Source organism: Myxine glutinosa, chromosome 4 (genome assembly GCF_964187855.1).
Source record: "Myxine glutinosa chromosome 4, kmMyxGlut1.1, whole genome shotgun sequence".
Lineage (NCBI taxonomy): Eukaryota > Metazoa > Chordata > Myxini > Myxiniformes > Myxinidae > Myxine > Myxine glutinosa.
The window spans coordinates 41966712-41992793 of record NC_136264.1 but is presented as its reverse complement, the minus strand read 5'-3'; the positions used below and the strand labels follow the sequence as shown (position 1 = coordinate 41992793).

Here is a 26082-nt window from a genome sequence, read left to right as displayed (position 1 = left end):
AGACGTGCAGCAGTTGTTTTCCACTACTACAGAACGCAACAACCCTTGTATACCCTACTGTGAAGCCAATCATCAAATGCACCTGTCCGTACATTTTGCCACGCCACCTGTGATATAATCCTGTTGTTGACTTCTTGCTGCGACAGACAATCAGTGACATGGTTCTTTTAACAAATAAATCACCAAAGTGTAAAAGAAACTCACCAGATTGATATACTGAGTTAAGAAAGTAAACCCAAGTCAAGAAAAAAAAAAATTCCATCTTAAATGCCAAGTCTGTATATAGATACATATATCCGATGGATTACCAGGGGTGGGGCAGTGGGGGTGGGGGGGGGGGCGGGAGGCATAAAAAAAACATCCACTGACAACACAACACAAGCAGTGCAGTAGTTACCCGAGTATGGATGGTGGAGTAGAGACTGAGAGGTATGTTTAGGTTCACCAAGCGCCTGCGAATGTGTCGGTCTTGGTACTTGATGTAATAATCAACAGCAGTTTGGCATGGCTGGCAAAGCCGGTAGATCTGCTCCAGGTAATGGCGATAAAGTTCAGCTTCAGCGTCAAAGTCGGCCTGCAAAAAGCCAAAATTCGAAAGCGATCATAAGGAACATTAAAAATAAAAAACAGATCGATATAAAACTGTTGTAAAGTAAAGTGTGTCTCGCTGAAGGCAATAACTCCCATCCATGAATGATGATCAGAATGCTGAGCTTTTTGCAGGCACACTTCCCCTTTGGAGTTGTTGTCCTTGGACATCTGTCTCCAATTCATCCTCCATTTTAGTAGTTAATCCTCTCACTGCTAATGATATGCAGGATTGTAAAATACAGAGTGAATAGCAGCATAAAACAGCCTCCTCTATTCAAAAGGTAACGTCGGATGCTTAAAATGCACAAGCAAGTGCCCATAGAAGAGCTGACTTAATATTCCACTTTGAAAGGTGCCACACCCCAACGTGAGAAGTACTGTGTCAGCACACACGAAGCAAATTACCACCAAAATAATAATTTTAACAAAAATAAAACTGCACAACAATAACAACAATGTTAATCACCATAACAAGCCCTAGTTTTAATCTGATGTGATAAACTTCACAAAAGATACATGCCAGCTGCTCTAAACAAGACAATCATCTGATTCGGTGTGGGGATGATAAATGAATAACCCGAACAACCACCCGCTGGATTTATTAAAGCTACTGAAATGCCGAGTCATCCAAACTGCGCAAACTTTCAGCAAGTCATAGCTGAGAGTGCGCACAGCTGGAGCCGGGCATATACCATGGCACAAACAGGAGGCATAGGTGGTCCGAGAAAAGCATCAGGGCTTATTGAACACCTGCGACCTTTCAGCATGACGGGCTCAGGCAGCATTAGCAGGGTTAAGGTCAGCGAGCACCTGCTGTTCCAACAGCGACACCGCCACTGCTGATTCCAATGAGAAAACAAAAGCACATGGACAAGAAAAGAAAAAGCAGGAGATAGATATTTTCAAACACAACAATCCCAGGGGGAAGTGTGCAAGCCTTTCGTTTCGTTTTTAGTATCAGTCTCATGGGTTTTAGCCTTCAGCCATCATCAGTAGAACATTCAATTTGAAATGTAGAGACACGGTAGACTGGATGTTGTTGGACACCACATCACACGTGGGATGAAACACATGGATGTAGAATGAGGCAGGGTGACGGAGTTGTATAAACTGGCACATCATTAGTCATGAGAGGGGAAATCCAGTTACCCTCCAACTTCCCCCTCCTCCCCCCACCCCCCAATTACAATACGATTCAAACGCAGGTCAAAAGGTGATTGCGCATACCTCAAAGCTACCTTGCCAGCTTAGCAGTCGGATGCAACAAAGAATGCTCAAAATCGCTCATGAAGTAATGGCAATTTTAAAACCAATTCATAAATGCATGGCCATTTTTTAACTAATTCATAAATGCATGGCCATTTTTTAACTAATTCATAAATGCATGGCCATTTTTTAACTAATTCATAAATGCATGGCCATTTTAAAACTAATTCATAAATGCATGGCCATTTTTTAACTCATTCATAAATGCATGGCCATTTTAAAACTAATTCATAAATGCATGGCCATTTTAAAACTAATTCATAAATGCATGGCCATTTTTTAACTAATTCATAAATGCATGGCCATTTTTAAACTAATTCCATAAATGCATGGCCATTTTAAAACTAATTCATAAATGCATGGCCATTTTTTAACTAATTCATAAATGCATGGCCATTTTTAACTAGTTCATAAATGCATGGCCATTTTTAAACTAATTCATAAATGCATGGCCATTTTTAAACTAATTCATAAATGCATGGCCATTTTAAAACTAATTCATAAATGCATGGCCATTTTTTCACTAATTCATAAATGCATGGCCATTTTTTCACTAATTCATAAATGCATGGCCATTTTTTAACTAATTCATAAATGCATGGCCATTTTTAAACTAATTCATAAATGCATGGCCATTTTTAAACTAATTCATAAATGCATGGCCATTTTAAAACTAATTCATAAATGCATGGCCATTTTTTCACGAATTCATAAATGCATGGCCATTTTTTCACTAATTCATAAATGCATGGCCATTTTTAAACTAATTCATAAATGCATGGCCATTTTTTAACTAATTCATAAATGCATGGCCATTTTTTAACTAATTCATAAATGCATGGCCATTTTTTAACTAATTCATAAATGCATGGCCATTTTTTAACTAATTCATAAATGCATGGCCATTTTTTAACTAGTTCATAAATGCATGGCCATTTTTAAACTAATTCATAAATGCATGGCCATTTTTAAACTAATTCATAAATGCATGGCCATTTTAAAACTAATTCATAAATGCATGGCCATTTTAAAACTAATTCATAAATGCATGGCCATTTTTTCACTAATTCATAAATGCATGGCCATTTTTAAACTAATTCATAAATGCATGGCCATTTTTTAACTAATTCATAAATGCATGGCCATTTTTAAACTAATTCATAAATGCATGGCCATTTTTTAACTAATTCATAAATGCATGGCCATTTTTTAACTAGTTCATAAATGCATGGCCATTTTTAAACTAATTCATAAATGCATGGCCATTTTTAAACTAATTCAAAAATGCATGGCCATTTTAAAACTAATTCATAAATGCATGGCCATTTTAAAACTAATTCATAAATGCATGGCCATTTTTTCACTAATTCATAAATGCATGGCCATTTTTAAACTAATTCATAAATGCATGGCCATTTTTTAACTAATTCATAAATGCATGGCCATTTTTTAACTAATTCATAAATGCATGGCCATTTTTTAACTAATTCATAAATGCATGGCCATTTTTAAACTAATTCATAAATTGATGGCCATTTTTTAACTAATTCATAAATGCATGGCCATTTTTTAACTGATTCATAAATGCATGGCCATTTTTTAACTAATTCATAAATGCATGGCCATTTTTTAACTAATTCATAAATGCATGGCCATTTTTTAACTGATTCATAAATGCATGGCCATTTTAAAACTAATTCATAAATGCATGGCCATTTTTTAACTAATTCATAAATGCATGGCCATTTTTAACTAATTCATAAATGCATAGCCATTTTTTAACTAATTCATAAATGCATGGCCATTTTTTAACATTCATAAATGCATGGCCATTTTTTAACTAATTCATAAATGCATGGCCATTTTTAAACTAATTCATAAATGCATGGCCATTTTTTAACTAATTCATAAATTGATGGCCATTTTTTAACTAATTCATAAATGCATGGCCATTTTAAAACTAATTCATAAATGCATGGCCATTTTTTAACTAGTTCATAAATGCATGGCCATTTTTTAACTAATTCATAAATGCATGGCCATTTTTAAACTAATTCATAAATGCATGGCCATTTTTTAACTAATTCATAAATGCATGGCCATTTTTTAACTAATTCATAAATGCATGGCCATTTTTAACTAATTCATAAATGCATGGCCATTTTTTAACTAATTCATAAATGCATGGCCATTTTTTAACTAATTCATATATGCATGGCCATTTTAAACTAATTCATAAATGCATGGCCATTTTTTAACTAATTCATAAATGCATGGCCATTTTAAACTAATTCATAAATGCATGGCCATTTTTAAACTAATGCATAAATGCATGGCCATTTTTGAACTCGTTCATGAATTCATGGCCATTTCTCAACTCCTTGAAGGACATGCGTCACCAAAGGGTGCACACTGTCTAATGTGAATGTCAGATGGTTTGATGGTCTCCTTCATGATATACTCATGTTGCACAGCAAAAGTGTCTAATTGGCCACCGCCTGTTTCACAGAAAGTGCTTTGACAAGGGTTGATGTCACTTCTTGCATAACTTGCTCGGGATACGCTATTATTACATAACATTTTAGCATTGAACTATTATTTTTGCATGTTCTTAAATAAAACGGCTCCATCGACCTTGAGAACTGCCAACGTATAATAAAAGCATCAAAATAAGTTTCAAACGTATTTTTGTTAGTTAATTCCCAATTACCACCCCTCCAGGTCTTCAAGACAGCTGTGCACCACCATCTCATGTCATCCCTCATCAAAAACCATGATGTTTTATACACCCGCTAAACCACCTCTCACCCCTCCCAAAATTTTGCTTACGTATTCATCTTGTTCATCACTTGCATTCTCCCCTACCAGTCATCGTTATGACATTACCTGCATGCCCTGGTTGTCCATCTCCATCGACTTTCTCCCTTTGCCCTACTGTTGGCGTTTCCCCTTTCTCCTGCTGTTCCCTTTGCTATGTTGTGTCCCGATCTGTTCTGTGGTTTTGGCCAAATGGCCAAAACCTCCAGTTTTGATGGTTAAGCGTCGAAAATAAGAATAAAATTGCCGTACCAACCTCATGCTCTCCTTCAATACACAAAGCCCAAAAACAACGGCGCCCTCATCGTTTATCCGGATTGTTACACATTCTGCGCAACAGCCTGGTCATGGTAATGGACTGTTTCAGTGCATTCTGCACCAAAAACCACCAAAGATTGTTTCATACATCATGAGAACGTCACTCGATAGAGCGCATACCTCCGCCAGGCTGAACAGTTTACGTTTTATATCCCGACCTGAACCAAAATTGAATCGGCTTGTTCTTGTCACCTAACTAACTCATCCACCACGTTTTGTCATAATCTATCCGCAATATGAAATATCATGCCATACTGCAAATAGTTTTTGGCTCCTCTCAATGATGAAGAATCCCTTTAACAATTTAAAAATTATCGTATCTGGATCTTCACCAAAATCGAATCGATTAGACTTTGTTACAAATGCAGCCTGTCCACCAACTTTCATCCAAATCCATCCATAAATTTTTGAGATATAGTGACATATATATATATATATATATATATATATATATATATATATATATATATATATATATATATATATATATATATATATATATATATCAAAGTACACAGGATGTTTCAAAAAGATTGATACAACTTTGACTTCCTGCCATTTCTTTGTTTTTTTACTATACCGTTTCCCCTTGTCAGGATTTGGTGATGTTATCGTAGTATTTGTTCCCTGGGATTTCTAGCTCCGTAGCTCAACTATGCCATTGACAGTGAAGCAGAAGACAAAAGTGGTGGCTCTGTGGTATGAGACTAAATCAACAACCATAACATTTTCTGGGGGGGCAGAACCACCTGAGATCACTGAGGTACCTGAAAGGGCCTAGGGTCACATGCTTCTGCGCCTTCAATGCCAGATGGGGAATGCTAAGGCCTTACTGGTTTGACAATGATAACAGCAGGACGGTGACGATCAACGGTGAGCACTACCGGACCGTGCTCCAGACGTTCCATAATGATCTAGCCCAAAAGGTCACCCCAAACCAGCTCAGCATGACCTGGTTTATGCAGGATGGTGCACCCCCGCATACAGCTGGTGACACCATCACTTTCCTGCAGCAGCTCTTCAGAAACCGCCTCGTTGCCCTGGGTACCGCTCTGTCTACATCAACCACCCTGCCACACTGGATGATCTGAAGCAGGAGGTATCAGACTACCTCCAGGCAGTGCCACACGAGACCTACAGGAAAGCTGGACAGAACTTTGGAGTCAGGATCGATGCCTGTCTGAACCGCGGAGGGGCACACATCGAGAACGTCAATTACAAGGATTTCGCGTAAATGCCAATTTCAGACCTTGGGCTCTCTCCAACTCCAGCAGTGACTTTTTGCAAAAGCAATCAGTGATAGAAAATACCATGTCATAAGCTTTCAAGAAATGTTTGGTTCACGTTCCTGAGTTTTCTGTTTCTTTTTGAAACACCCTGTATATATGTATGTATAATTTTTGACCCAATCTCTCAAAGGTTAAGAATCACTTTTTAAAAAAATTATAGTATCCGAATCCAGAACTGGATCTCCACCAAAATCGAATCGATTAGTCCTCCTCATACACCCAACATGTCCACTAAGTTCCATCCGAATCTGTCCACATTTTGAGGTATCCTGCTCACAGACAAACGGGTGAAAACATAACCTCTGTCCACCTTTGGTGGACGAGGTATAAATACGACCTGGAGTTCACGACCATTGCAAACCAGCATGAAACGAACAAGTGAGCAAAAACGCCCTCGAGACAACGTGGACAACGATTTGAAATTCCATTAATTCCTACATCAAATACATTAATTTAATTGCAACCTCTGCTTGCAAATTGGCGAATGTGGCAGCCTCATGACAAATGTTAGGCCAGGAACATCAGGTCGAACGCCATGATTTAAAAAAATTTTTCTTTGTTCCACTGAAGCTAACTTTTCTTTACCCTTCGCACACACAAACGGTGTGTATAATCATTGCTATGTTAAAAGTTGTTTCGGGTATTAACGCGACATTAAATCTAAGTACATCAACGATCACATTTGAATAACTGGAATTTGATATTTCCTTCCTGAAACTTCTGAATCGTTTGAAATAGTTTGAGATATTTTTCAGCTCCCATTTTCTTTTCTGCTTCAAGCACCGCTTTCTTTTTAGCCCTGCCTTTCTTCTTCTGCCAATCATTTGCCAAACAGTACCAAAAGCTCCATGCCAAGTTTTGCGTATTACTTAAAGGCAAACAAAGAAAGCTTTTTGATGATGCGGTGGTGAGATGAAGGCACGGCTCATGTCTCGCACGATGAACAACAACTCGACATCGATGATACCACGTGTCCTGGGGTTTAGAAATAAAAACTTGCACACTCTTTGATTGACCACAAGTAGAATGCATTTCCCGTGTGAATGACGCCTTGTTTATTCTCCTCGCATCCAATTCCTTTCCAAATATGCCCGGTGAACAAAGGAGCTTGGAAACTTACGGCAATGAGACGAGAATCATCGTCGAGATGAGAATGGTTGCCAGGGTCTCATGGTCTATCGCAGGCCTTGTTTTTGGCCCGAGAGGGTGTTGACCTGGTGAGTGCAAATTACTATGCTGGTCCGTTATATTGGCCCCTTTGTGGCCAAAATGCACTTTGAGCATTTGTCATTTTTGACAAATAAATAAATAAATATGAGTGGTGTTCAACAATAATGACACCACAGTTTAACAAACGTGTTTTTTTTTAGCGAATGAGTTGTTTTTAACAATAAAACTCCATCATGCAAGTCATGTTCTACAATAAGAAAATGATACACGAGTGGTGTTCAACAACAAAACACCGTCATACATGTGTTTTGACAGCTCTACGAGGAATACCAAGGGATGATAAACTTGATGCACAATAAAAAGGACTTGCTTCATGTTATTTATTTAGTTGGGAAAGTGGAGGAGGGAAGTGGAAAGAAGCAGGTCACGTGATCAAAACACTGATGGCAATGATGGGAAACGGGAGAGCAAATTTATATTTTTCTTTCGGGCAAAGAAGTTTTTAATGGAGTTTTGTTACCCATCCTGGAAATCTTATTGGACATGCCCAAAGTAAAATTAAGCTTATACACGTTTGTTCTTGAAAGGAGCAGCGAAGAAATATGAAGAAAAAAAGCGAATGTGATGAAATAAGCTTGTGGTATTGACAAGAGGCACACACATGCTTTCCCACTTGTGTCACTTTAACAACCGTGGAGACTACAAAGACGGTGAAGCAAGGCCGTGACAATGACATCAACCGAACACCAAAATTCCCACAGCGAAGGCCTCTTCAAGCTGGCCTCTCGAGGAACAAACTACCCGACACATGAGGATGAGCAATGTGGCGCCAGGCTGTCTCCGCACAGATAACCTTGAGCGCAGCATCAGATGGGAAAGCCGTGAGGATGCATATCATGACATCACATCGCCCTATTCCTGTCGTATGCATCACCAAGTGCTCGGGATAGTTATCTCAGAGTCTCACCGCAGAATGGAGCAAATTGCATTTACAAAACAACTACCGTTTACCAAACCACACACATTTAAATTGTGATCAGACAAGTGCTGGGACTATGCTGACATCTGCTGGACAATGGCAGGAAGCTGAATCAGAATGGTTTCAGGCAAAATATGCTTTCACTTGCTTTTATTGAAATGGCAACGGTTTTTGGCAGTTAAAAAAAAAAGGCAATATTTGAAAATGAGACATTATAAGTGAGAGAAACTTAATGGTGGTGATATGCTGCAGAGCTATCCAAGCAATGTGTGAATAAATGGTCAACTAGAATCGCACTCAGTAGAGCGCATTCTCTGCCAGGCTGAACAGTTTATGTTTTGTATCCCACTGATAGGCCATATCTCGATTCGGACCTGAACCAAAATCGAATCGGCTTGTTCTAGTCATAGTCCTTGAGCCAACCGGCCATATTTTGAAGTGAATGCTCCGGCGGGGGGAGTAATTCTCATTATGATTTTCCATTAGACCAATGTCTCAAGTGTCAGAAAAGGTGTGATGGACATCTGAGAACGGTAGCTTAGTGCCCGGATGGACGCCATCTTTGAAACCACCCAGCTCGAAAATGCCCATTTGGTGGGGTACATTGTTGCACGTGTATCTGGACTTCTATACTAGCTATCGATGTGCGGTTGACGACTAAATATACGTCCGATGTGTACCGTCTAAATAAAAAATAATATGAAGCATTTTGTTTTAGATTAATTATTATAAAAATCAATTATCGAAAAAAAATCATATATTTTTCAATATTTTATTATTAGACTTGTACTTTTTTTAGTGAAACAACACTGGTATGATTTTCCAAATTATGCATTGTGCTACACCGTTTATCTGTCTATAAAAATAACTCAAAAACTAAAACATATCATCCACCACGAGTTTACACAAAAAATATATGAAAAGGCATGCACTTTCCACAAACCGAAACTATGTCAGTTGGAATTTCCCGCCGATAATCAACCCACAGAACCCAGTGCCGAAAGTGACGTGTCTATTCTATATCTATATTCTATATTCTATATCTCAGTCTGAGATTTGTTGCGGTGACCTGATTAATTTCTGAGGGGGGGGGGGGGGGGGGGTGGGTGGCTTAAGAACTAAAAGTGAACATGTTAGATGGCGCCACATACAACTCTATTATAGAGTTGTATTGTGGCGCCATCTAACATGTTCACTGACTTGGATGAGTATGTCTATGTAAGCTGGCGAGCTTTTCGGATATCGGAGTAATCTAACGTCAGTCTTTTTGTTCTTTCAGCTGAGATGGCCGGTGTCGAGGCGAAACGGGCGAAGATTGAACCTGAGTCCGGAACGTGCATCCTTGTGCAGCAAGAAGTCGCCACTCTCTGAACTAAGCAAGGCAGCGGGCAACAGTTCTTGGAAGACATTGTGTGACGCAGCCGCAGTTAGAAACTTTTATCCAATTCTAAAGCTAGTCCAAGAAGGCGCAGTTGAACTTCCTAATATTCCAATATTATACCATAGGGCTTGTAGATCAGACTTCACTCACAAAAACCACCTAGCTACTTTGACCAATGCAGCTAGAAGTTCTTCAGTTGATACTGGCGATGCGGTGCGACGGCGATCATCACGGGAAGAGACAGGATCAACTTCAACGGTCTACGATGATAAATGCATTTTTTGCCAGCGTGCTTCAAAATTCATAAAAGGCAGTCGTACCCGTGAAACAGTTGTCTTGGCTGTTGAACTTCGAGCAGATAAGACAATAAGAGATGCTGCGACAGCTCGCAATGATGAGAGAGTTTTGGCATTGACTACACGAGATATGGTTGCAGCTGAGGCTCACTACCACTTCTCCTGCTATAGAAACTACACACGGCCCCAAAAACCTCAAGTAGAAACTGACATTGAAGATAATATCGAGAAAAAAGAAATGATACGATGTATATTCAATTTCATTCGCACTGACTTGTTCTTGAACCCGAGGATTGTTCCAATAGTTGATGTTGCAACAGATATCCTGTCTTCAGATACATTTTCAGTTGATGTTCGTGACTCCATCAAGAAGAATCTGCAGCGCACATTACAAAGAGAGTTTGGAGAATCGCTCATCTTCTTCAATGTGAAACACCGTGTATACTTGATGCCCGATAATCTGACAAAGCGAGAGATTGCTGCAGAGTGCGTAAACCTGAAAGCAGAAGTGAAAGCATTTGAACGAACGGACGGTGAAAGTAACATTGTGCGTGCAGCTACTTCACTGCGACACCAGATCAAAGATGCTCATTACAATGAACGTTGGCCGCCTCAGCCAGCAGAACTCACTTCAGATTACGTGAAGATACCAGATTCTCTTCGTGTATTTCTGCATACTTTGATTTGCGGGAGTGGGGGTAGCTCTGCGCGTGCCGACACACTGGTATGGTCGATGGCTCAAGATATCATCAATGCTGTACACCGGGGTACCATCAGAACATCGAAGCATGTCCTACTTCCGTGGGTCATGAAAACGCTCACCGGTAATACAGAGGTCATCAGAATATTGAATCGACTCGGGCACGGATGTTCGTACACAGTTCTGGAAGAAATCGAGACAGCGCTATGCATAGACAAATTAGCAAGTGTGGAGAAAGATACAGTACCACTTCCGTCACATGTGCACCCTTCGGTCCCGACTGTATTAGCATTCGATAACATCAACAGGCTAGAGGAATCGCTGAGTGGTGGCGGAACATCGCATCGCATCAACGGTATCATCGTCCAACCGAAGTCGCAGTCGTGTTTGCCGCCCCAACCTCCATCGGCAGTATCCAAAGCAGATAAGAAGCGATCTATCCCGTCATCCAGCGATTTAGTTCCAATATACAGCGGTGGGAAACGCGAGGGCCCACCTGCAATCAAGCCTGCAGATCTTTCTGACACTCTTGCAGGCGCAACATCCCTTGCGCAGCGCCGAAATCACGTATGGATTATGACTCGCATGCTGGAACCATGCGACCAGACAATCAGTTCGTGGACTGGTTTCAACATCATGACTAGAGATCGTGTTCAGGTGACGGAAGATGTAGTTGGCTACCTGCCGACTATAAACGCGCCTGCCACAGATATGGCAACAGTGCAAGAAATCCTCAGAGAAGCTCTGAACATCATGTCATCACTTCAGCTTGAGCGTATACCGGTGGTGCTAGACCAGGCACTATTTGCTAAGGCGACCGAAATAGCATGGAAAGATGTCGATCGATATGGAAGAATCGTGCTCATGATGGGGAACTTCCATACCATCTGTAACTTCATGTCGAGCATTGGGAAAATGTTTGGAGATGCAGGCCTTCGGGATGTAGCTGTTGAGTCAGGAGTAATCGCTGAAGGTTCCATCAACAGGGTTCTGGAAGGCAAGCAATACAACCGTGCTGTGCGACTCCACAAGTTGATGTACGAGGCACTAATGCGCATCATTTGGAAGGGCTTCCAGGTGTGGATAGAAAGCAATCATCCTGACAAGGAACCCCAGATTCGAAGCACTGACCTCAAAATTCGCAGCATCAAGGAGGATGTTTGCCACGAGACTCTCGCTGCTGCTCTCGATGATGATTCATGTGTACAGAGCTTTGACATGTTCGCGAAATACCTACATTTTCTGCGAACCAAACATGGAGACCTGGCTCGCTTCTGGATGATGTATATTGATATGGTAGAGACCCTGCTGGGGTTGATTCGTGCGGATAGAGAAGGCGACTGGATGCTTCACTTGGCTTGTGTCAGAAGAGTGATCCCTTGGTGTTTCGCAATGAACAAGGTGAACTATGCTAGATATCTACCAGTGTACTATGCACAGATGACGCAACTCCACGAAACATGCCCCGAGTTGTACAGGCATTTCAATCAAGGCTACTTCTCCGTACAGCTTAGACCAGGGAATCCATTTGCCAGAATCGCTGTTGATCAGACAACAGAAGAAACAGTAAACAAAGATAGGGCCAACTATCAGGCGGCTATCTGGCGACGCAGCCTTGAAAACCTACCAGACGTCCCAACACCATCAGCAGGACATGGTTGGGAACTCGATGATGGCGGTTCGCTCACAATCCGATGGATGGCGGGTCTACCAGCTCCAGATGTCGTCTTGAATCTCATCTCATGCACATGCAGAAGGACGTGTCGACCGTCAGATTGCTCCTGCATACTGAATGGGTTGAAGTGCACTGTTGTGTGTAAGCTGCAGGGATGCTCCAACATGGTGCAGGATGATGCTATCGTGGCTCAGGATGCCAATGACTCTGATGGCGACTCTGATGATTAACTTTGTGTGCACTGTATATTGTATAGCATATGTTGTTCTCTATTATAATGCAGGCCAAATTGCCTGAAAATCTTTATAGACAGATAAACGGTTTAGCAAAATGTATAATTTGGAAGATCATACCGGTGTTATTTGACTAAAACATGACATGTTCAATGATACCTCCGCTTGCTTATTAGGAATATACATCGTATGGTGTTAAAATCAGCTCCATACGTCTTTCCAAACTCTAGTAATGAATAATTAATATAATTGGCGGCCATTTTGAAATCCAAGATGGCCACCAAAGTGCAGATTTCCTATGTAACAATTTCCGCCTGCTTATTAGATATCGTATGGTGTTAAAATCCTCTCCGTACGACATTCCTAACTTGCGTTATCGTCAGAATAGATAATGCCAGCGGCGGCCTAAGTCATTTTATGCCTCTTTACATTTATTTGTTGTAAACTCGTGGTGGATGATATGTTTTAGTTTTTGAGTTATTTTTATAGACAGATAAACGGTGTAGCACAATGCATAATTTGGAAAATCATACCAGTGTTGTTTCACTAAAAAAAGTACAAGTCTAATAATAAAATATTGAAAAATATATGATTTTTTTTCGATAATTGATTTTTATAATAATTAATCTAAAACAAAATGCTTCATATTATTTTTTATTTAGACGGTACACATCGGACGTATATTTAGTCGTCAACCGCACATCGATAGCTAGTATAGAAGTCCAGATACACGTGCAACAATGTACCCCACCAAATGGGCATTTTCGAGCTGGGTGGTTTCAAAGATGGCGTCCATCCGGGCACTAAGCTACCGTTCTCAGATGTCCATCACACCTTTTCTGACACTTGAGACATTGGTCTAATGGAAAATCATAATGAGAATTACTCCCCCCGCCGGAGCATTACTTTTGGTCTGGCTCAAGGACTATCACCGAACCAACTTGTCCACCAAGTTTAGTCATAACTCGTCCATAACTATTTAAATATCATATTACATATCCCTGGTCACTGGGACATATCCTAAAATCCTAAAATATCCTTACATATCCTAAAATCCCTGGTGTTGGCTTAGCGGTTAGGGTGCGGCTTGGGATCCTAGGATCCTGGGTTCGAATCCCGGTCGGTCGTTGAATTAACGCCAGGGTGGTTGACTCAGCCTGCAATCCTTCCGAGGTCGGCAAATTGAGTACCAGCTTGCTGGGATGAATGATCCCAGTGTGTACCCCAGTTTAGAATAGGTACACCATATCCCTGCGCATCGTAAGAGGCGACCAAGGGTTGGCGTCAGGAAGGGCATCCGGCCATAAAAACATTGCCTCAAACAGGGAACCATGATTGTCATGAGGCCCGCAAGGCTAACCCCCGCTCTAGCGGGGAAAATGGCCTTAAAACGATCATTCATTCATTCATTCATTACATATATTGCTTTTCAGCCGATCTCTTACTGGTGAAGAATCGCTTAAGAATTAAATAATTCCCGTATCCAAATCCACATTCAAATCTTCACAAAAATCGAATAGATTCGGTCTAGTCACACACTCAACCTCTCCACAAGGTTTCATCTGAATCCGTTGACAACTTTGAGATATCCTGCTATGTATCGTTTTTGACCCTGTATCCCAAAGGTGAAGAATCACTTAAAAAATTATAGTAGCCGGATCCAAATCCAGATCTTCACCAAAATCGAATCATTTCGCCCTTGTCACACATGCTACCTCTCTGCTAAATTTCGTCCGAATCCTTCCACAACTTCTTGAGATATCTTGTTCACAAACAGAAAGACAAACAGACAGGAGTGAAAACATAACCTCCACCCACCTTTGGCATCGTAATAACAACGGGAAATAAATCTCATTATGATGCCGAAGATTGACAAATGCATGAAATGAAATGCCACATGAGTATGTTAAATAATTATCAGAATAATAATAATAATAATAATAATAATAAATTAATACTAAAAAAGTACAAAAACGGTACTCTGTAGAGCGCATACCTCCACCAGTTTGAACAGTGATATTTCCGAATCTGCATGTGGACCTTTCGTTCGTTCGAATTCCTCCATAATGTTTTGAGATATACTGCTTACAGACAGACAGCCAGACAAGGGTGAAAACATAAGCGCCGTCCACCTTAGGTGGCGGAGGTAATGAATAAAATGTAGCTGGTCATGCGCGTTGACCATCAACAATCCCCGTTAGTTTCTACCCCCATTAATTCACCCCAGATCCACTTTTTTGAAATACCGACTTCCTTCCTGGAAGTCCTAGCATTGTCCATGTGTTTTTTTTACCTCTCCCACCCTCCTCCACTCCCCCCCCCCCCCTTCCCATGCCTCCTCCCCCCAAGCCCTCTCCCTCCCACAGATCTCACGATGTCCCTGCTCTCCATCTTGTTCTCCCGCTCCCTTTATCATATATGTTTTATGTGTCAGTTTGTCTTTTTGTGATCAATGTTAGCTCTTACACGGGCCTCGATCTTGTATACAAAAAAAACCAAAAAAAAAAAACCCCCAACAAGGATGGTGGCCTAACAATACATGACAGAGCGAGGCTGAGCTCTGTGGGTTTTTTTTGGGTTTTTTTGGTTACACTCTTATACCAAAACACCAAATCTCCGGTAGTTATATCACAAAAGAGTGTCAATTAATCAACAAATATATACGGTGAAAATGGATAAAGGGCCTACTTGTATCAAGGACTCTATGTACTACTCCTTGTACTTCTGTTTGACAGCAGGAACAACATATAGTGTTGCATAGTCCCTGTTGAGCTGTCGAGTCTAAGTTTGATTCCCAGAAGAATAAAATAAGGCAAACCATCATGCTGAAGTTTCCAAAGCAGGTTACTGCATCTCAGATCATGTCGTCATTTTGGAATTTGGTATCAAGCTAGCCTGATATCATTCACTCATGGAATTTGTGTTGGCCTCTTTGTTGTTCCAATTTAAGCACACGGTTCATGATGTTGGGATCCCAAGTTCAAATCGCATATGGTGTCAATTTGTCCATTTTCTATAAAATGTCTGTGAACACGTAGACGTATAACGAAAATGATTTCCGAATGTTCTTGGTCCTGATTGTGCTGTGTGTACAACATCCTCCACAAGCATGAGATTCTCTACAAAATGCCCTTGTGAAACTCCCACAATCCTTGTGAAAATCAAACCGAGGCTCACTGTTCACTCTACACTCCTTTGTTCCCATTTTCTCCCAATTGTGGAACTTCCTGCCTCGGTTTGTTTACTCCCACTCTTCCACCTAGTTCTTCAACGTGGCAGGAGACCAACAACCTCATGCTTTGTTCCTCCTTACCTAAGGCTCTACATTAACAGTTGCCTGGGGCAACCCAAAATGGTGTCAACATGAAAGGAGGTTGTTTCCATTCATCAACCTGGCTGCCCCGTCGAGCAACCACGCTGATGAATTGGTTGCCCCGTCAGGCAACCTCATTATCATGCGTTGGACTTTCATATTGAAAATATTGAATCTGTATGTACAAAACAACCTCCTGGATCAATAAGAAAAGTTAACGGTGTGGTTGTTAAGACTTCCGTCGACTTTGAGAAAGCATTTGATAGTCCGAACAGAGATGTGATGTGGAACGTAATAGAAGGGTATGAAATACCCGGAAAGCTCATCAGAATGATAAAGAACGTATACAATGGATACCAACGCAGTGTGATATATAATGGAAAGAAGGCACCAGAAGTTCAAGCCGCAACATGATTCAGACAGGGATGCATGCTGTTTCCACTACTGTTTCTACTTGTATTGGACTGGGTATTAAGGACTGCAGAACATGCTAGGTATGGAATAGGCTGGGCTCAAGGCGACCATCTGGAAGAGCTCAGCTTTGCAGATGACATCTGTTTGCTATTGGATACTAAGCAAAGTATGCAAGTGAAAGTACATAGGCTCCAGGAGTATGCCTTGCTAGGACTGAAAATCATCAACAACAACAACAACAACAACAACAACAACAACAACAACAACAAAACAAAGAGCATGAGAATACATGCATCAGGCAACAATCCTGTCATGTGCAATGACTTCACCATACATGTCGACAAGTTTATGTATGTAGGATCTTTGGTCACTATCATAGGAAGGAGGTGGAGGGTGAAGTGGATGCTGATGCTCTATAAATAATACACAAAGCAAGAGTAGCATTTATGAGAATGAGAGGAATCAGAATACAACACAAGCATGAAGTTACAAATTTTTGACAATAATGCAAAATGGGTTCTACTATTTGGCTGTGAATCGTTGAGTCACCAAAGTCATTTCACAGAAAGTAGAATCCTTAATCACCCAGCGTAGGAAGTGCAAAGTGGTGTTAAGGAATATGGGATTTCAAAACGATGTAATCCACCCCAAAATGCTCTGTTCACATGCGCAGAAACTCCTAGAAACTGTGGTGTTCGGGGCACCATCTATCTATATATATATAAAACACAGTTTGTGTGTGCGTAATGTTACCGATAGACTCCTAAACGGAGAGGCTCACGTGCTTGATATTTGGCATAGACATGGCCATTGAGCCTGGGAAGAACATGGCCGACCTAAAAAAAAATATTTCATAATATTTTTTTACCATATTTTTACCTCAGTGCATTTCAGCGAGGAATATTATGCACGGAATCTGACCGGTGGCAGAGCAGCGCGCTGATTCGCTCAGAGCGATCACGTGATGTTCCTTGCCGCCATTAACTCAGTTACGCGTTCGCACGTATTTCAGAGCGAAAAGCGATTGCGTTTTTTCACATTTCAGCAAGGAACATTGCCATTCACACCACATAGGTTTTTTTTTCTTTCATCTTTACGAGATCCATATTTTTTATTCATATTTACCTCAGCGCATTTCAGCGAGGAATATTATACACGGAATCTGATCAGGTGGCAGAGCAGCGCGCTGATTCGCTCAGAGCGATCACGTGATGCTCTTTGCCGCCATAAACTCAGTTACGCGTTCGCACGTAATTCACACGTTCAAAACAAACGAGATCCGCGAAGTGAGTTGGTCGAGTCGTGCTAACCAAGATGGCGACACGGCGGCTTCACTTTTCACGGAGTATGAGCGTTCTATATATTTTCAATTCAGTGCGCCAGACTCGCTCACGTACTTGATTTGTGGCATAGACATGGCCATTGGGCCTTCACGGTGTAATTTGTGCGAGGCTTTTGTCCGAGTGAGCTTGAGTCGAGAGGGCGAATGTACGGGTTGGGAATGTACGGGTCTCCCTTCCCACGCCCGGCAACGCCGGTACTGGAGGGCGTCACAGGGTCGGTGAGTCTTCAAAATCCGCTTCGTGCTGTTGCGAAGATGCAGGACGATGTCGTGATTGTTGTGCTGCTCTCCGACCATGAGAACTGCAACGTCATTGTTGACTGGCCCTCCCCTTCCCTCCCCCTTCCCCCTGCCCCCTCCACCCTCCCCCTCCCCCCCCTCCCCCAAAGTTTATTGTCATATGTATAAAATACACAATTAAATTTGTATTAATCCTGGCACCAGAAAATTTTAATCTTTTATCGTTTGTTTGGTTCCAGGAATACCAGATCATTTATACAAGATTTTTGCATATCTATCTATAATTCCAGCAATCTCTGTGTGTCTGTCTGTGTGTCTGTGTGTCTGTGTGTCTGTGACCGCTGTTTCTCGACAACCACGGGTCCGATATACTTGAAACTTGCCAGGTATATTGCTGGGGACCCGAGGATGTGCCTTTTCAAGGTTTCATATTAATCGGACAATTACTGACCGAGCTATGTCCAAAAAACGCTTCAACCAATCAGAGAGCAGCGAGCTATCACGTGTGCCGAACGTGGCGATCAGACTCTGCCTCGGACGGCACATTTGACAGCGTATTCATTTATTTCACGTTGGAAAACTATGTTGCCGTTAAACTATGTTTTAAAACGAATTCAAACTGCGATTAAATTAAAACGATTCATCCTAACTGCGATTTGCGAACTTCCGGACAGTGACGACTTATCTTCCGGCAGCCAATCACAGAACGCTCTGTTGCGTAGGCGTGGCCGATGTGAGACGAGCGGAGCTGAGCGCGTTACGAGCTGACCGCCATTACGGTACGTAATTCGATTTCTTATGCGCATTATTTCTCCCAATTCAGTCAGAGCGAAGGGCGGAAGCGAAGAGCGTTGGTTTTTTTGTTTACGGGCGTACGGGCGGGGTAGAGCGTACGGGTAGCGTTTTTTTTTTTTTTTTGGCCACGGGACGGGCACCCACGTACGGCCAATGCCCTATGTTGGCGTTAAACTATGTTTTACAACTAATAAAAACGAATTTGCGATTCATTCGCTTTCCTGCGCGTTTGTGTACGCGATGGCGATTTCTTTACCAAACTCCGGAAGCCGTTCGCTTTGGACCGAACCATTGCATGTAAATAGAGGGGGGGGATTGTCACCACTCGCAAGCCGTTCGCTTTGGACCAAACCATTTCATGTAAATAGAGGGGGGGGATATAATTTTAGATATATATATATAGTACGGGCATGCCCTAGTATTACTAAATGGAGAAGTCTCGGAGAAATGGAGAAGAGAAGCCTTGTTGCCATTAATGAAATTTGCTTTAACACGCACCCTCAGCGTTGGGGAATATTGAGATTCAGAAAGAATGGACTGCGTGTGGTGAGGTGTTCTACAAACTCGAGTTTATAGCTGTCATAAAGATATTATGCAAGTGTTCTGGCCAGATAGACTGAGTAAGGATGAAAAAAGGACTGAAAAGAAAAACATCATGGAAGTAAAATGAAGTGGAGATGAATTGAGGGTGTCCAGTGTATGGAAAACGACATCATAAAAAGAGATATATTGGAAGCCTGAAGGTCGAAGGAGTGTTTGATGACCAACAAATCACCTAGTTGCACATGGTGGAATAGGGGTTGAAGGAGGTCAAAACCACCTGGATGGGGATCAATCCAAAGGCCCAAGAAAGATGAAAGTAGCAACAGTTCTCCAAGAGGCTGTACGTGCCATCAGGTACGTCAGGATCGTAAGCAAGTAAGCAAAAGTAATAACATGTCAAGGGCCTGTCGATTTTTATACAGGTGACAGCACATGTGGAAAGGAAGCATCTGAAAGTGTGCGTACCTCATTGCGGGGTTGAAAACGCGCAATGTTGCGGATCTTCAACTGCTGATTGTTGACACAGCGACGGCACAGCAAATGTCGGCTGCTCAGCCATTGTGCCGTCCCCTTGGAGGCCTCTCCAACCGCCCAGCGCCCAGCTACCACTGGGTGATTAAGGAGTTCAGAGTACTGGGCTGGAATAGGCTTGTTATAATCTCCATCCTGCAATGTGTGGGTACAAGGAAAGCACAAGTACAAAAGCTGTAACAAGTGTGAACGATACAAAACCAATTACAGACATCTTCTGGTAAACTCGGGCGAGGGTTCCTCGGATGAGTGAAGCGTACTTCGAGCTCTCCACGGCATCGAAGTTTAAGTGTTTTCCCATTCTTGTCTTTGTCAAATTTCCACTGGTTATTTTGCTGTGTACGTGTTATTGTGTGTTTCTGGTTGGTATTGGTTTGTAATTCGTACAAACTTGTGTGTAGCTAATCGTTTTCTGAGTCGTACCTCGTGTGCGGCCTGGTAACTTGGGGCTTCCCTCCCCCGTCGGTGTTTTGTCGGTTTGGGTTATTTCCTTCGCTGCATTGCTTGTTTCTTTTATTTTATTTTCTCACCCTCACCTCACCTCCCTAGACAAAGAATTCTATATTGATTCTTTCTCCCCTCCCGGACACGTTTGTTCGCTCTCCTCCTCGTCTCGGCTTGTGCCCCGCCCCCTGTATCTCGTTTCTCTCCCGCCTCTGCTCCTTCCTTCTCAAATCCACGTTCTCGCTTGGAGACTTTTCCCAGATTGTTTTTCATGGTTCTGTTTGGATACTGTTGGAATATGTTTAAACTGCAGCCGTGATGCTGACGCCACCCCCCCCCCCCCCCCCCCAGAATTTCCATGTTTTAAACGTTTCCCAGTGTGTACCCTGGTCAGAATAGGTACACCGTATCCCTGCGTGTCGTAAGAGATGACTAAGAGGGTTGGCGTCAGGAAGGGCATCCGGCCATAAAAACATTGCCTCAAAAAGAGAACCATGACAATTACAACTACATATTGGCAGGGTGCAGCCCGAAGTGGAGATCGGTTTCTGAGGTTTGGGACATGGAATGAAGGGACAATGACAGGGAGATCAGGAGAAGTGGTGGAAGTATTGGTCAGAAGAAGAGTGGACATATGTTGTGTGCAAGAGACAAGATGGAAGGGAAGTGGTGTGAGAATGGTGAAGGGTAGGCAGGGACAGAAATACAAGTTTGTGTGGCAAGGGTGCCCGGAGGGCGTGAATGGTGTTGGTGTCCTGTTTTCTGAGGAGTTTGCAGACAGTGTGGTGAGTGTGACTAGAGTGAGTGATAGGTTGATTATGGTGAAAATGATGATTGGAAAGCTCTTGGTGAACGTCATCTCGGGATATGCTCCGCAGGTTGGTCGAAGCAATGAAGAGAAGGACAAATTCTGGTGTGCGATAGAGAAGCTGATGGAAAACGTGAAAGATGAAGAAGTTGTTGTGGTGGGAGGAGACCTGAATGGACATGTGGGAAGGAGTATGGATGGTTTTGAGGGAGTTCATGGGGGTTACGGATATGGTGTGAGAAATGGAGAAGGTGAAAGGATTTTGGAGTTTGCTGATGGAGCTGATTTGTTGATTTGTAATACTCAGTTCCAGAAAGAGGATAATAAGCTTGTTACATACACGTCAGGTGGGTCGACGACAGCCGTTGACTACCTGATGGTGCGTAGGCGAGATAGGGGGCACCTCCGGGACACAAAGGTGATCCCGGGGGAGGAGGCTGTTTCACAGCACCACTTGGTTGTCTGCGACATAAAAATGAAAGGTGCGAGGAGAGCTCGGCGGGTGAAGTACCAACCAAGAATGAAGGTGTGGAGGTTGAAAGAGGTGACAGTAAGGGAGGCATTAAAAGAGAGGCTGAGTAGGGTAGAGGATGATGTGGTTGAGCTTGAAAGTGGTTGGATGTCAATGAAAGCTAGTCTGTTGGGAGCCGTTGGTGAGGTATGTGGATGGACAAAAGGACCACCGAGGCACTCGGAAACATGGTGGTGGGATGATGAAGTTGGAAAGAGGATTGACGAGAAGAGGAAGAAGTTCAAGGAGTGGCAGAAGGCGAAGGGTACGGGAGCAGAAACAGCAGAGCATGAAAGTTATAAGGCAGCCAGGAAGGCTGCAAAGAAAGAGGTAGCAAAGGCGCAGGAGGCATGTCGGAAAATGTTCGGAGAACGCTTGGATTCCGAAGAGGGTCAGAAAGCAGTATTCAGGATTGCAAAGCACATAGCGAAAGAGAGTTGTGACGTGATGGGGGTGAGTTGCTTGAAGGATGAAGTGGGACAAATCGTTGTGGACCCAGATGGAATTAAAGGAAGATGGAAAAGATATATGGAAATGCTGTTGAATACAGAGAATGAATGGGATGGCAACATAGAGAGTAACCCAGTTTTAGGACCGGCAGAGAAGATAACTGAGAAGGAAGTTGAGGAAGCGATAACAGCAATGAAGAGTGGAAAAGCGGGAGGGCCGACGGGAGTTGTGGGAGATATGTTGAAGGCAGCAGGAAGTTGGGGTGTGAAGAGAATGACAGAGATCTGTAATCTGGTGGTGAAAGAAGGCCGCATTCCAGTGGCTTGGGAACTGAGTACCCTCGTCCCTCTATACAAGGGGAAAGGTGACCCTCTGGAGTGTGGCTCGTAACGAGCGATAAAGTTATTGGAGCATGGAATGAAGGTATTGGAAAGGGTGTTGGAGAGGAGGATAAGGAAGAAAGTGAAGATCGACGAAATGCAGTTTGGATTTATGCCAGGAAGAGGAACGACAGATGCGCTTTTCATTGTGAGGCAGTTGCAGGAGAAGTACATGGAGAAGAGGAGGAAGTTGTTTTTTGGGTTTGTTGATCTGGAGAAAGCATTCGATAGGGTTCCACGCAAAGTATTGACATGGGCATTGAGGAAGTTATGAGTGGAGGAATGGTTAATCAGAGTAGTGATGGCAATGTTCTTCCTCTCTAGTCGGTCAACGTGTGGCCCTGAATGGGTTTCTCTAAACTCCTCTTCCTGTTCAGGCTGGAGTTCCCCAAGGCAGTGTTCTGGGCCCTGTGCTTTTTCTGGTCTTCATCAATGATCTCTCTGACTCTCTTGAAAATCCTCTCTATCTCTTTGCTGACGACTCTACTCTCTGTCGTTCCATTCTTCATCCCTCAGATCGGCAGTCTGCAGCCTCCTCACTCTCTGCAGACCTTGACAAAATCACAGACTGGGCAAACAAGTGGAACATGTCTTTCAATCCTGACAAATCTCACACTCTTACGATGTCTCTCCGAAAAGACCGACTGGACAACCCTCCCATCCACTTTCTGAATAATCCTCTCCAAGAAGTTCTGTCACTCAAGCTTTTGGGTCTCACTATCTGCCATGATCTTTCCTGGAAAAACCACATTTCAAATCTGGCCTCCAAAGCTAGTCACCGACTGGGCATCCTCCGTCGTGCGAAGTCCTTCCTCGGCACACCTGAGCTCCTCACCACATACAAGGCTTTCATCCGCAGCTCAATGGATTACTGCTCTCCCCTCTGGGCTGGTGCTCCTGCCTCACACCTAGCTCGCCTTCACGCTGTTGAAACCAAAGCATTCAGAATCATTGGAATCTCCCACGATGAAGCTAACTCCAAGGGCCTCTCACTCACTCACCGCAGGCAGGTTGGTGGTCTTTCTTCTACCGACTCCTCTCTGGCCTTGCCCCCCCAGCTCTCTCTGGGCTCTGTCCCACAAATATTCCTACAGGTCACACAAGATCTGCCTACAACCCTCTTTTGGTTAAACTGCCAAAATCAAGACTCTCTGCTCACCTTCACTCCTTCATTCCTCTTTTCTCCCGCCTCTGGAACAAACTCCCTCACTCTCTTCAATCCCACTCCACCCTCCAAGTCTTTAAAACAGCTGTTCACCACCATCTCTTATCTTCCCCCATCCAAAACCTTGATCTTTTCTACCCCCGCTAATTTCACCCCAATTCCACTTTTTGAAATACCAACTTTTGTCCTGGAAGTCCTTGGTGTCCTTGTGCTTTATACTTCTCCCTCCCCCCCCCTCCCCTTCCCACGCCTCCTCCCCCCGGGCCCTCTCCCTTCCACACATCTCCCTGCTCTCGGATGTTGTGTGTGTGTGCTTCCCCTTTTCTCCCCATCTTGTCTTCCGCTCCCTCTTTTTGTGTATTTTGTTTGTCTGGTCGATTTGTTTGTGAAGTTAATGTTAGCTCTTCCACGAGTCTCGATTCAGTATACAAAAAAAAAAAAAAAAAAAAAAAAAAAAAAAAGTACAAAAGAGCGTGCACAGCTGTAAGGACGAAGGACGGGAACAGTGGTGAGTTTGAGGTGAAGGTGGGAGTGCATCAGGGGTCGGTACTAAGTCCACTACTATTTGTAGCTGTGATGGAGGTGCTGGCTCAGAACGTAAAGGAGGGTTTAGCATGGGAGTTGTTGTATGCAGATGATCTGGTGTTGATTGCGGAAAGTATGGATGGACTGAAGGAAAAGATGAACAAGTGGAAGGAATGTATGGAGACAAAAGGTCTGAAGGTGAATATCGGAAAGACGAAGGTGATGGCAAGTGGTAAAGCATGTGGTGAGGTGGAAAGAACTGGGAAGTGGCCGTGTGCTGTGTGCAGGAAGGGTGTCGGAGTGAACTCCATTCAATGTACAATGTGCGCTGAGTGGGTTCATCAAAAATGTAGTGGTCTGAGAGGGTCATTTACCAGTGTGGCAGCTACATTCAAATGCAAGGTGTGCACAGAGGGAGCTGCAGATGGAGGAAATGTTGAGTTGGATCTTGGAGACGGCGTGAAGCTGGAAGGTGTGAAAACATTTTGCTACCTCGGAGACATGCTGAATGGAGAAGGTGGATCAGACTCGGCAACGGTTGCTCGAGTGAGATGTGCATGGAAGAAGTTTCGGGAACTGAGTGGCGTGCTGATGAGGAGGAGAGTGTCGCTGAAGCTGAAGGGAAAGGTGTATGCTGCACGTGTGAGAAGTGTTATGATTTATGGGAGCGAGACATGGGTAATGAACGTAGAGCAGCAACGAAGGCTGGAAAGGGTGGAAATGCGAATGGTTCGATGGATGTGCGGAGTATCGTTGAGAGAGAGGAAGACAAATGATGAATTGCGAAAGATGATGGGAATATTGCCTGTGATTGATGCTGTGAAGAGGAACAGGCTGAGATGGTTTGGTCATGTGTTGAGGAAGGCTGAACGTGACTGGTTGAGAAGAGTGATGGAAATTGATGTAGAAGGAAGTAGAGGACGGGGAAGACCGAGAAAGACTTGGCTAAAGATGGTGGAAGAAGAAATGCGGGCAAGGGGGTTAACAAGGAGAGATGCAGAAAATAGGGCAAAATGGAGAAGATTGTCATGGGGACCGCAAGGCTAACCCCCACTCTAGCAGGGAAAATGGCCTTAAAATGCATGTTGTTCTGGTAAACTACATCAGAGGTAGTGTACTCACCTGGAAGGTGTCTCGTCTATGTTTGATTCCACACTTAACAGTAAACCGTCCTTGCGACACTTCGTGGGCAGGGCGTTACAGAATGGACATTGCACCAGAAGACAAGTTTGCTCACATTCAATGATGGACATTAAATATCTCATGACAGTGCCATTCACAAAAATGCTCATCGTGTGCAGCGATGCTGGTCAAATTCCAAAATCCTGCCCAGACTTTTGCTGGGAATAACACCCAGGGCAAGCATTGTTTATCTGAGTGCACCGATGCTCTGAAAAAGAATGTGGCCACAAATGCAATGGAAAAGATGGTGACAACAGGATTCCATACCTCACGGAAGCCATTGTATTGCTCACAGCTTGGACAGTCCCAGCAATCCCGGTTCCCATAAGGTACATGCGTGCACTGGCCACAAAACCAGCACTCCACCCGTACTTCCTTCAAGGCACTGCGCACAGACACACCAATGATCACAACGTACTCTTTTCTGCGCAAGATGCTCTGACACGGACACTGATCCGAATAGAGCTTTCAGAGCTTCAGAAGACACCAACACTATTATTATTTGCATAGAAATCTTTTCTGCATCTTCATATAATTTTTTGAGTAAATTTCTACATTAACATCCCCTCTGTTCGATGTACCATAATTGTGCCGTCTCTCCCGATCTGTGTGAGGACTTGCGTTTCCTATTTTAAACCCTTTTAAGATGGTGGCTCCAATGCCATTTTCTACTCTTGCCAAGTCTTTTCATTTATACACCTCCCAATTCATTACAGATAAATAT

General features: G+C 42.9%; 1 protein-coding gene across 1 annotated transcript in view; it reads right to left on the bottom strand.

The window, feature by feature from the left end:
• Window positions 1-26082, bottom strand: part of TMEM201 (transmembrane protein 201) — a 244291-nt gene that overhangs the window by 193172 nt on the left and 25037 nt on the right. The window contains exons 2-4 of the mRNA XM_068112233.2: window positions 25626-25743; window positions 19828-20028; window positions 398-574 (exon numbers count right to left, since the gene is read on the bottom strand). Coding sequence (XP_067968334.2) covers window positions 398-574; window positions 19828-20028; window positions 25626-25743 — 496 coding nt within the window. The remainder of the gene's footprint in view (window positions 1-397; window positions 575-19827; window positions 20029-25625; window positions 25744-26082) is intronic.